Genomic DNA, 12,500 nt, shown 5'->3' with positions numbered 1-12,500 from the left:
CTGCAGGAGTACGAGTGAGGGAGACGCTGTTTCCAACCAGCCTTGCCACGTCAAGCTCCGACGCGCTGTTGCGAACATCCCGGCGGTGTGGACCCGAGGGTGGAGAGTCGGCGGCTGCTCACTCCAGGCCCGACCATTCTCCTGCTCCAACTGAACCTTCCTCTCCTTCCAGCCATTCATCCCTGCCTTCATTCCCCATTCGTGTAAGTCTGATTGTCATCTGTTTTGTGTGTCTTGTCCTGGGGTATAAGTAAGTTTGTATAGGTAAGTTAGTATTGCACTGTGTCTTCTGGTCCTTCCCTCCTTCTGTAAATTATTTTCGTATCTTTCTTTCTCCTTGGTTCCTTTGATTTGTGTAAATATTAGTAATAAATTATATTTGTATTTCCTACCTTCGTTCTTCTTCTTCATGCTCGTCTGGTCGTCGTTGTGATTTCCCCATTGAAAACCTGTGGCGCGATTTTGGCCAACGTTCAGGATCGGGTTAATCTCTGCTAATGGTTCGTGCCACGGTTGCTAAACCGCTCGGCAATGAACATCTGTCCGCGGTCGCGAACGAGGTTGCGCACCTGCCTCTCCGGAGGGGGCTTGTGCAACTTCAGGACTCACGTCAGGTCAGTCATAGACGAGGGGAATAATCCCCCCTCGATAAGGGGAAAAGAGGCCGACGTAGAGATCCGCAACAATATATATACGTGTGTGTGTGTGTGTGTGTGTGTGTGTGTGTGTGTGTGTGTGTGTGTGTGTGTGTGTGTGTGTGTATGTATATATATATATATATATATATATATATATATATATATATATATATATATATATACATATATATCTATATATATATATATATATCTATATATATATCTATATATACGTATATATATATATATATATATATATATATATATATATATATATATATATATATATATATATATATATATATATATATATATAATAATAATTATAATACATTTATTTTATATTGCGCTTTTCAAGAAGGCCAAAGGCGCTTTGACAGAGTACAAAAAACAAGTGCAAAAAGACCAAAATCAATAGGTAAATAATCAAAGCAAAAGGAAGGAGAAGGAGAAGAGATAGTCAGGGGTTAAATGCTGTGGGTTAAATGTTGAATGCAGTGTTGAACAGGTGGGTCTTGAGTGATGTTTTCAATGTGGTGAGTGAGGAGGAGTCTATGATGGTGTGAAGTAGTGAGTTCCAGGGGGTGGGAGCAGCGATGGAGAAGGCCCTGTCCCCCCAGGATCTGAATTTTGTCCGGATGGGGGGGGGGGGGGGGGGTCAGGAGGTTGGTACCAGCAGAGTGGAGGTTGCAGGTGGGAGTGTGTCTGGAGAGGAGGTCAGTCGGTAGGATGGGGCCAGGTTATGGAGGGCTTTGTAGGTCAAGAGGAGGATTTTGTACTGGATTCTCTGGGGGATGGTGAGCCAGTGAAGCTTATAAAGGACGGGGGTGGTGTGGTCACGGGTCCGGGAATGGGTGAATAGACGGGCAGCGGAGTTCTGAATGTATTGGAGTTTATTGGTGATTATTGAGGGTGAACCATGGAGGAGGCTGTTGCAGTAGTCCAGACGGGAGGTTATGAAGGCGTGGATGAGGGTTTCTGCAGCCGTGGAGGAGAGGGATGGACGGAGATGGGCGATGTTTTTCAGGTGAAAGAAGGCTGTCTTTGTGATCTGTTTAGTGTATTTGTCGAAGGAGAGGGTTTGTCAAAGATGATGCCAAGATTCCGGATGTGAGGGGAGGTGGATACTGGGAAACCGTCGATGTTGAGGGCAAAGTTATGGGTGGATTTGGTGAGCGTTTTTGGGCCAATGATGATTATTTCAGATTTATCATCGTTAAGTTTGAGGAAGTTGATTTGAAGCCAGGATTTTATTTCAGTGATGCAGTTTGTCAGGATAGAGTGGGTGGCGGTGGAGATGGACTTGGTGGAGATGAAAAGCTGGATGTCATCGGCGAAACAGTGGAATTGGAGACCATGACGGCGGATTAAGTGACCAAGGGGGGACAGGTACAGGATGAAGAGGAGGGGGCCAAGAACTGAACCTTGGGGGACACCTTGGGGGAGGGGAGCAGTGGGGGATTTGCAGTTATTGATGGAGATGAACTGGCGTCTGTCAGAGAGGTACGAGTTGATCCAAGAGAGGGCAGTGCCGGTAATGTTAAAGGTGGTTTCAAGTCGGGTGAGGAGGATAGTGTGATTGATGGTGTCAAAGGCGGCGCTGAGGTCGAGGAGGATGAGAATGTTGAGGTTGCCGGCGTCAGAGGAGAGGAGAAGGTCGTTGGTGATTTTGAGGAGAGCAGTTTCAGTACTGTGGTTGGAGCGGAATCCGGATTGGAATGTTTCATACAGGTTATTGGCAGAGAGGTGATGTTTGAGTTGGGTGGCTACAGCGCATTCCAAAACTTTTGACAGAAAGGGTAGGTTGGAGATGGGTCTGAAGTTGTTTAGGGTGTCAGGGTTTAGTCCAGGTTTTTTCAGAATGGGGGTAACAGCAGCAATTTTGAGGGATGGTGGGACGATGCCTGTAGACAGGGAAGAGTTTATTGTTGCAGTGATAAGTGGAGAGAGAGCAGGAAGGGAGGCCTTGACAAAGCTGGAAGGGATGGGGTCAAGAGTGCAGGTGGCAGTTTTCATTCCTATGAGGAGTTCAGAGAGGTCAGTAGGGGAGACTGGGGAGAACTGAGACAGGGGTTGGCAGGATAAGGGGGGGCAGGTGGTGGTTGAGGGGGAGCAGGTGCGGTGGTGGTTAAGCTGTTGTAGATGTTGTCAATTTTGCTTTGGAAGAATGAAAATAAGGAGATGCAGTTTTCTACTGTGAATGACTGGGTGGTGGTGTTCAGGGGGCTGAGGAGTTTGTTTATTGTAGAGAAGAGTGCTTTTGGGTTTCCAGAGCCAGAGTGGATAATTTGAGAGTAGTAGGCGGAGCCGGCGCGGGAGAGGGCATCATTGTAGTGCTGTAGGTGGTCCTTGTCGGCTTGGGAGTGAATTGTGAGACCTGTTTTATTGCGGAGTCTTTCAAGTTGGCGAGCACGAGTTTTCATCAGGCGGAGTTCAGGGGTAAACCAGGGAGCAGAATGGGTGAAAGAAACTGTTTTGGTTTTTATAGGCGCAAGCTGGTCAAGGCAGGAGGAGAGAGTATGGTTGTAGTAGTCAGTGAGGTCAGAAGGGGTGTGGAGGTCAACGAAGGGAGAAGTGGACATTTTTTCAGAGAGGGTGGATGAGAATGAGGTAGGTGAAAGAGCGTTTAGCTTACGGAAGTTGATAGTGCGATAATGCCTTGGTGCTGGGGTGGGGATGTTGATGGTCATGGTGATGGCTAAGTGGTCAGAGAGGATGAGGTCGGAGCCAGAGAGATGGTGCAAAATTAATCCAGTAGAGCAGACAGGGTCCAGAATGTGCCCACGGTTATGAGTAGGAAAGTTGACATGTTGAGTGAGGTTAATGCAGGTGAGTAAATCAGTGAAGTCAGTGGTTATTGTGGAGTCAGTGGAGTCCATGTGGATATTGAAATCACCGAGGAGGAGAGGGAACAGAGCTGGGTCAGAAAGTGGGAGAAGTCAGACAGGAATGATGGGTGTGGTTTGGGAGGGCGGAAGACGACAGCCATGACTGACTACGTGTGACCAGAGAGTTTAAAAGCCAGGTGTTCAAATGATGGAGCAGATGATATGGAGATGAGGCTGGTCTTGATGTCCTGTCGGTGTATTACGGCAATTCCACCACCTCGGCCCTCCGAGCATGGTTTATTAATGTATGAATATCCATTGGGTGTAGTGAGGTTGAGTGAGAAGTAGTCCAGAGGTTGTTGCCAGGTTTCAGTGAGACAGAGAAAGTCCAGTTTATTATCCAGAATGTAGTCGTTCAGGATGAGGCTTTTGTTGTTCTTTTGTTGTTGAGGGACCGGGTATTGAACAGAGTGAGCTTCATGTTTGTTTGTACGGTGGGGATGAACTCAGGTGATTTAGCCAGGGTTTGCAGACAGGAGGTGCGATCGTATGCGTTGCTGTGACCAGGTGCGCTGGGACGATGAGTGGGAGTGCGCTGAGCCGACCAGAGAACGGGAATGAAGTGACCTGTTTGCAAGTAAACAACATTTATTACCCTTTCTCCTCGTGTGCTTTTGTCCCATCGTGTGCTCCTGTCCACGTGCACTGTCTCGCCCCGCCCCCATTATCTCCTTGCCTTCCACCTTTCCCCTGTTCACGTGACTCGTGGTTGTCCCTCCAGGCTCCCTCTCCCCGTTGGTATTTTTCTGAATATAAGACTGTTCTTCATGGTTCTGTTTAAATATGTTTAAACTTTCCCATGCAGTGTTTTATTCAGTGGTTTATTACAACATGCTGTTTTTCTTCCTATTTAAAAGGCTTTTTTCAATTTCCTCTCCAACTCATTCCATTTAAAATATATATTCAATCTCTTATAATTCTAAAACACTACATGCTCTAAATTCACATTCATTCCACCCCTCCTCCATCGTTCTTAAACGGATCGCTAACTTGAAAATCACAATAAACCCAATTTGTTATAAATGTTCGTCTTTCATTAATCATACTTACTTTTTAATACATACTTACTTTTTCCACGCGCGAAATTTGCATTTATGTTTATTTAAATTATACAATGGACTACAAAATGTAAATGTTTCATGATATTTGTTATATTATGTCACCTTTATCTATCAATATTGTTGAAATGAAGATCAAATAGCTGTATGTTGAAATATGATGAAAAAGTCAAAACTTTACATGGGGTGTACTTACTTTTTCACGTGACTGTATGTGGCGACTTCAACTGTCATCATGCCAGCTGGCTGGGTGTGGGTTCCTCTCTCACCAGCCATGGCACCTCAGCAAAGGACTTCTGCGACTCATTGGGACTGACACAATCTGTCAATTTCCCGACCCATATCTCAGTCAATGGAGTATCTTCTCTTCTAGACTTGGTTATGACAAACTTCCCTGCAAATGTCTGCTGCGCTTCTTCTGCTCCAATCGGTTCTTCTGATCATGTGCTTGTTAAAGTGGACATCTCTCTGGCCATTCTCAGAGAGCCTCCTCAGCGCCGACGAGTCTGGCATTTCACTCTGGCTGACTGACTGAGTCAGCAGTCCTCCCCCTCTCACATTTCTCTCGATGTCCCTGCTCTCAAATGTTGTGTTTGTGTCCTTCCCCCTCTCTCCCCATCTTGTCTACTGCTCCCCTTATTTTGTGTTTTATGTGTCGGTTTGACTTTTTGTGTGATTAATGTTAGCTCTTTCACGAGCCTCGATCTTGTCTACAAAAAAATTTAAAAAATAAAACACAAGTAGGCTGGCCTTAGCATGTGTGTTAATTGAATAAGGACTGGGCACCGAACTGCTATTTCTTGCTTGTCGCCACCACATACTTGAAATATTGTGATTGGAGCAGTGTTTGTGAGCTGCTCCTCTGGACCCGAGATCTTAATCTTCAAACGATTCCAGGCTCGCTGGGAATTTCTGGATCAGGATAACTTTGATAATGCAACCACATATTAATTGGTTAGTGAATCCCTTTCTGATATCAAGGATGATGTTCTGCTTTTCGTTGGGAGTCAGCTTGCTGAAATCCAGCCAAGTGATGATTATTGGGAATTATTGGAACTGTATGTACTCTTTCTGGGTGGAGTTCCTGCAAAAGGAGTCCGGTTCATAGCCCCAGGACTCATGCACCATGCCCGTTGGATGTCAAAGGTCATCTATAGCCTGAAGGTTTGGATGTTCAGAAGTCAGTTCAAACTCACTAGCAAAGAGCAGAAAGGACTGAGATACCATCTTCACCATCCGTATTTACATCAGAGCATGGATGACAGCTCCTCTTGCGGCTTCTGCCCCAAACAGTGATTTGCTTCTTCTAAAATCTCTGGTGCAGTACAAAGATGTAAACCAAGCAATTTCGAAGGCAGCAACCATGAAACTAGCAGGCCATCTGTGGTACTTATCAGAGAACCTGATTGGTCTTGCATTTTTTGACAAGAATGTGCCTGCAGCAGTGAAACAACAAATGATCCTCGCACTGGAGAATGAAGGACAAGAAGATCCTCCGAAGCGCATCCAAGTTGATCGGGGAAATATTCAGGAAAGTGGTTTGGAAGACTTGGTTGCACAGAAATCCCGCATGCTTTTTGAAAAGATGGACCTTCCTGACAGTTTTCTGGAAGCAGACCCAGACACTTGGGAGAACCGAGAGGATTTTAAAGCAGCGTGTGAGAGGAAGGTGTTTAGAATTTGTATGTACTGTATGTGTAATTTGTGTATTGCGTTATGTACCAATTTCACCTGTATAGTGTATAGACTATATATACTGAAATTTCAAGTTAGTTGAGCTACCTTTAATATTAAAATAGATCCCTAAAACTTCACATACAGTGATTTTATGACCAAAGGAACAATTATGGATGGTGAGAACATTATAAAGGTGTTACAATTTTTTTCTCATATTATTCTGGATCACCCAAAATATATATATATATATATATATATATATATATATATATATATATATATATATATATATATATATATATATATTGTTACAGATCGCGGATTAAGATGTTAGTTACCGAGCGGTTTGGTATTGCCGCGACCTAACAGGATCCCTGGCTCACCCGATTCACCCAGGACTTTGGCCGTATCGCACCACAGCTGCTCAATGAGGGAAAAGACAAAAACGACGCAATGTAAAGAGGAAAACGAAGGCCAAGAAAGGTTTGGAAATACGACTGAATTTATTGACTATTTACACACAAGCAAAAAGGAACAATCAAGTTTATTTACAACACATAAGACGCAGGTGACACAGTGCAAATTTTAGCTTACCTACAGACTTAATTAAATACCCAGGGACAGAACAAACAAAACAAACTCACGTATACAAGAAGGGTGGAAAGGCAGGAGGTGGATGGTTGGAGGGAGAGGGAGGTCCAAGGGGGTCCCGCAGCACCACCGGCGCGTTTAGTAGCCGCCGTTCCTCTTCGGCCCTGCTCCAAACCGCCGTTCAGGCCCCCTTTGGCTGTTGGGTGCTCCTGCTGCTGCGGCCTCCGTCCGCTGCGTTCCCAGGACTTGTCTGGTCCAAACCCTCAACTCTTTCTTGTTTCTCTCACTCCTCACCACCGACTCCGCACCGCAACCAACTGACCACCGACTCCTTACCAACGCAACCGACTCAGACCAACTCAGACCAACTCCTTGCGACCAACTCCTTGTGCATCCCTGACCAACTCCTTGTGCATCCCTGACCAACTCCTTGTGCATCCCTGACCAACTCCTCGTGCATCCCTGACCAACTCCTTGTGCATCCCTGACCAACTCCTGTGACCACTTCCGTTTGCGCCTTTTATAGCGCCTCCAGCGATTACGCCGCCGGCGTTTTGGACACGCCCATCGGGGTGCTCACCTCGGCCCTGGTTGGTCGCGCGACCCTCGGGCTCCGCCCTGGATGACGACGGGCGGGCACGCCCCTCCTCCCCTCTGACGAGGTGGAGACACGCCTTTCTTCCCCAACCCTGCCTCGTGGCCAATGGCGGTTATTGGAGGGGAGGTAATATGGGCAATCGAGGCTCGGCAATGACGAGAGGGGATGTAATATGAAATGGAGATTTTTGGGGATGGGAAGGAAAGGGGATCTATTCTCTTTCACTGGTGCAATGGAGTATTTCAATTAATGGAAGACACAGCCTTACGCTAATACACATAATAAGGATATAACTGTCAAAAAAGATATATCGTGTCCTGCATGTATGTTTTATGGACTAACTACGGGAACGCCCTTTGACCTTTATACAACCACAAACGGAGGGAGGAGGGGTGATATTTTACAACAACCTTTTACAACAACATTTTACCACAACAATAAAATAAATAAAAAACCATTCTCATATCCACAACAATATATATATATATATATGGATGAATATATATATTGAATTCATATATATATGAATATTCATATTATATATATGAATATATATATTGCATTCATAATACCCCTTCACTTTTTCACATTTTGTTATGTTGCAGCCTTATGCTGAAATCGTTTAAATTCATTTTTTCCCTCATCAATCTCAATTGAGCACACTCAATGCCCCATAATGACAAAGACAAAACAGGCTTTTGAAAGTTTTGCAAATTTATTAAAAAGAAAAAACGGAAATATCACATTGACATAAGTATTCAGATTCAGACACTTGAAATTTAACTCAGGTGCCTCCCATTTCTCTTGATCATCGTAGAGATGTTTCTACACCTTGATTGGAGTCCACCTGTGGTAAATTCAATTGATTGGACATGATTTGGAAAGGCACACACCTGTCTATGTAAGGTCTAACAGCTGACAATGCATATCAGAGCAAAATCCAAGCCAAGAGGTCGAAGGAACTGCCTGCAGAGCTCAGAGACAGGATTGTGTCGAGGCACAGATCTGGGGAAGCCTACAAAAACATTTCTGCTGCATTGAAGGTTCCCAAGAGCACAGTGGCCTCCATGATTCTTAAATGGAAGAAGTTTGGAACAACCAGGACTCTTCCTAGAGCTGGCCGCCCGGCCAAACTGAGCAATCGGGGGAGAAGGGCCTTGGTAATAGAGGTGATCAAGAACCCGATGGTCACTCTGGCTGAGCTCCAGAGATGCTGTGTGGAGATGGGAGAAACTTCCAGAAGGACAACCATCACTGCAACACTCCACCTATCTGGGCTTTATGACAGAATGGCCAGACGGAAGCCTCTCCTCAGTGAAAGACACATGAAAACCTGCTTTGAGTTTGCAAAAAAGCACCTAAAGGACTCTCAGACTGTGAGAAACAAGATTCTATGGTCTGATGAAACCAAGATTTAACTGTTTGACCTCAATTCTAAGCGTCATGCCTGGAGGAAACCAGGCACCGCTCATCACCTGCCCAATACCATCCCAACGGTGAAGCATGGTGGTGGCAGCATCATGCTGTGGGGGTGTTTTTCAGCAGCAGGGACTGGGGGACTGGTCAGGGTTGAGGGAACAATGAACGGAGCAAAGTACAGAGATATACTTAATGAAAACCTGAAACAGAGCGCTCAGGACCTCAGACTGGGCCGAAGGTTCACCTTCCAACAGGACAATGACCCTAAGCACACAGCCAAGACAACGCAGGAGTGGCTGAGGGACAAGTCTGTGAAAGTCCTTGAGTGGCCCAGCCAGAGCCCTGACTTGAACCCAATCAAACATCTCTGGAGAGACCTGAAAATGGCTGACCACTGACCACAGACGGTCCCCATCCAACCTGGCAGAGCTTGAGAGGATCTGCAGAGAGGAATGGCAGAAAATCCCCAAATCCAGGTGTGCAAAGCTTGTCGCGTCATACCCAAGAAGACTCGAGGCTGTAATCGCTGCCAAATGTGCTTCAAGTAAGTACTGAGTTAAGGGTCTGAATACCGATGTGAATGTGATATTTCAGTTTTTTTGTTTTTTAAAAATTTGCAAAACTTTCTAAAATCCTGTTTTCTCTTTGTCATTATGGGGTATTGAGTGTAGATTGATGAGGGAAAAAATGAATTTAAAAGATTTCAGCATAAGGCTGCAACATAACAAAATGTGAAAAAAGTGAAGGGGTCTGAATACTTTCTGAATGCACTGCATATCAAAATATCATGTTAAATCACCATTGTATTGAGATATCAAACCAGTGAACCATCATCATCATATGTTAACTTACGGATTTGGAAGCAAGATCCATGTCAATCGCATTTCAAAATCAGAATTGTATTGAGGAATTTCTGAAACCTCCTACCTACCTTAAGACACCCATTGGGACCCCAAAACGTTCCAGAGAAAGTTATTACATTTCCTTTTACCAGAGAAGGTAAAATATGCAACTGCAATGGTTACTAAATGCATCATATGTTTCCATACATCATAATGCCATGTCATGTGACCAGATCCTCAGCTCTAATTGGTGTACGTTTGTGGGGACATAAGGACAGCCAAACACTGTTCTGGACGGCATTGCCTATGGGCTACACCGTAAAAATCCTTTCAAAAACCAGCAAAAAATAATAAACATCCATATGTAAGCATAAGCAACTAGGACAACGAGATTACTGCCCCCTTGCAAAACAACCTAATCCATAGAGCAATGTCCAAACACATTGCAGTTTCAGCCGGACACAACCTCAAGTAATTGAGATCAAACCAAGTATTCCATAACAAAGGTGAGTATGCAACCAAATGTGAGATACTGTCACTCTCTGACATAACAGGGAGATGCAATTATCAACAAGACAGGAAAATAAAAACCCTCAAGCTTAACACAATTTCAAAGTTAATGTGGCACCCACACTCACCTGCACATTCCTGCTCCATTACAGAAAGTGGTGTGCCACAAGCCAGCTGGGCTGCATGAAGTCCCAGCAGAAGGGCAAGGGCACGCGCCGAGTCAGCAAGGGGTGATGGAAGATCATACAACTCCGCGGTGCACACCACATCTTGTTCAGGCTACAAAAAGCAGAAACAGAAATTGGATTAGCTTGTCTCCATAATGCTGTGAAGCCTGCGAATAAGAAAAGTTCCTAGTTTATAAACTCATTATTGACACACTTAGGATTTGTAATTTTATTTTAAATCACAAAGCATGTCTGAAAGAGCCATGTGTATGTATGTATGTATGTATGTATGTATGTATGTATGTTATGTTGCAGCCTTATGCTGAAATCGTTTAAATTCATTTTTTCCCTCATCAATCTCAATTGAGCACACTCAATGCCCCATAATGACAAAGACAAAACAGGCTTTTGAAAGTTTTGCAAATTTATTAAAAAGAAAAAACGGAAATATCACTTTTTTTTTTCTTTTTTCTTTTTTGTTTTGTTTTGTTTTGTTTTGTTTTGTATACAAGATCTAGGCTCGTGAAAGAGCGAACATTAATCACACAGAAAGACAAACCGACACATAAAACATATAACATCGGGAGCGGTAGACAAGATGGGGAGAGAGGGGGAAGGACACAAACACAACATTTGAGAGCAGGGACCGAGAGACATGGAGACATCGAGAGATCTGAGAGAGGGCGAGGGCTTTGGGGGGGGGGGGGGGGCATGGGAAGGGGGCGGTGGGAGAGGTATAAAACATATGGACACTGCCAGGACTTCCAGGAAAGAAGTTGGAATTTCAAACAAGGTGGATCTGGGGTGAATTAGCGGGGGTAGAAAAGATCAAGGTTTTGGATGGGGGAAGATAAGAGATGGTGGTGAACAGCTGTTTTAAAGACCTGGAGGGAGGGGTGGGATTGAAGGGAGTGAGGGAGTTTGTTCCAGAGGCGGGAGAAAAGAGGAATGAAAGAGTGAAGGTGAGCAGAGAGCCGAGATTTCGGCAGTTTAACCATCAGAGAGTTGCTGGCAGATCTTGTGCGACCTGTAGGAATATTTGGGGGACAGAGCACAGAGAGAGCTGGGGGTGCAAGGCCGGAGAGGAGTCGGTAGAAGACAGAAAGACCACCTACCTGCCTGCGGTGAGTGAGTGAAAGGCCCTCAGAGATAGCTTCATCGCGGGAGATTCCAATAATTCTGAAAGCTTTGGTTTCAACAGCGTGAAGCCGAGCTAGGTGTGAGGCAGGAGCACCGGCCCATAGGGGAGAACAGTATTCCATTGAGCTGCGGATGAAAGCCTTGTATGTGGTGAGGAGCTCAGGTGTGCCGAGGAAGGACTTCGCACGACGGAGGATGCCCAGTCGGCGACTGGCTTTGGAGGCCAGCTTTGAAATGTGGTTTTCCCAAGAAAGATCATGGCAGATAGTGAGACCCAAAAGCTTCAGCGACAGAACTTCTTGGAGAGGATTGTTGAGAAAGTAGATGGGAGGGTTGTCCAGTCGATCTTTTCGGAGAGACATAGTAAGAGTGTGAGATTTGTCAGGATTGAAAGACATGTTCCACTTGTTTGACCAATCTGTGATTTTGTCCAAGTCTTCAGAGAGTGAGGAGGCTGCAGACTGCCGATCTGAGGGAAGAGGAATGGAGCGGCAGAGAGTGGAGTCATCAGCAAAGAGATAGAGAGGATTTTCAAGAGAGTCAGAGAGATCATTGATGAAGACCAGAAAAAGCACGGGGCCCAGAACACTGCCTTGGGGAACTCCAGCCTGAACAGGAAGAGGAGATGAGAGAAACCCATTCAGGGCCACACGTTGACGACGACTAGAGAGGAAGTCCGCCAGCCATGCGTGGAGATTTCCATGGATACCAAAGGAGGAGAGTTTGGTGAGCAGAGCGGGGTGCCAGACCGTGTCGAAGGCACGTGATATGTCGAGGGAGACAGCTCTAATTTCCTGTTTGGCATTGAGGACCTCCATCCATTGTTGAGACAGCAGAAGCAGCATGTCCAGAGTAGAGTGACCTGGTCTGAAACCAAATTGATGGTCAGAGATCAAGCCATTGGAGAAGAGGAAAGATTTCATATCCGAAGCAATGATGGATTCCATGACTTTGCTGATAATTGGGAGACGG

At 45.2% G+C, this 12,500-nt stretch overlaps 1 protein-coding gene across 4 annotated transcripts in view; it reads right to left on the bottom strand.

Moving 5' to 3' along the window:
* Positions 1 to 12,500, bottom strand: part of HERC2 (HECT and RLD domain containing E3 ubiquitin protein ligase 2) — a 425,948-nt gene that overhangs the window by 260,732 nt on the left and 152,716 nt on the right. For all 4 annotated transcript variants that reach the window (XM_078766738.1, XM_078766740.1, XM_068132745.2 and 1 more), the window contains exon 26: positions 10,350 to 10,500. In XM_078766738.1, the coding sequence (XP_078622864.1) occupies positions 10,350 to 10,500 (151 nt within the window). The remainder of the gene's footprint in view (positions 1 to 10,349; positions 10,501 to 12,500) is intronic.

This window comes from Myxine glutinosa, chromosome 12 (assembly GCF_964187855.1).
Source record: "Myxine glutinosa chromosome 12, kmMyxGlut1.1, whole genome shotgun sequence".
NCBI lineage: Eukaryota > Metazoa > Chordata > Myxini > Myxiniformes > Myxinidae > Myxine > Myxine glutinosa.
This window is presented reverse-complemented; position numbering and strand designations above follow the sequence as displayed.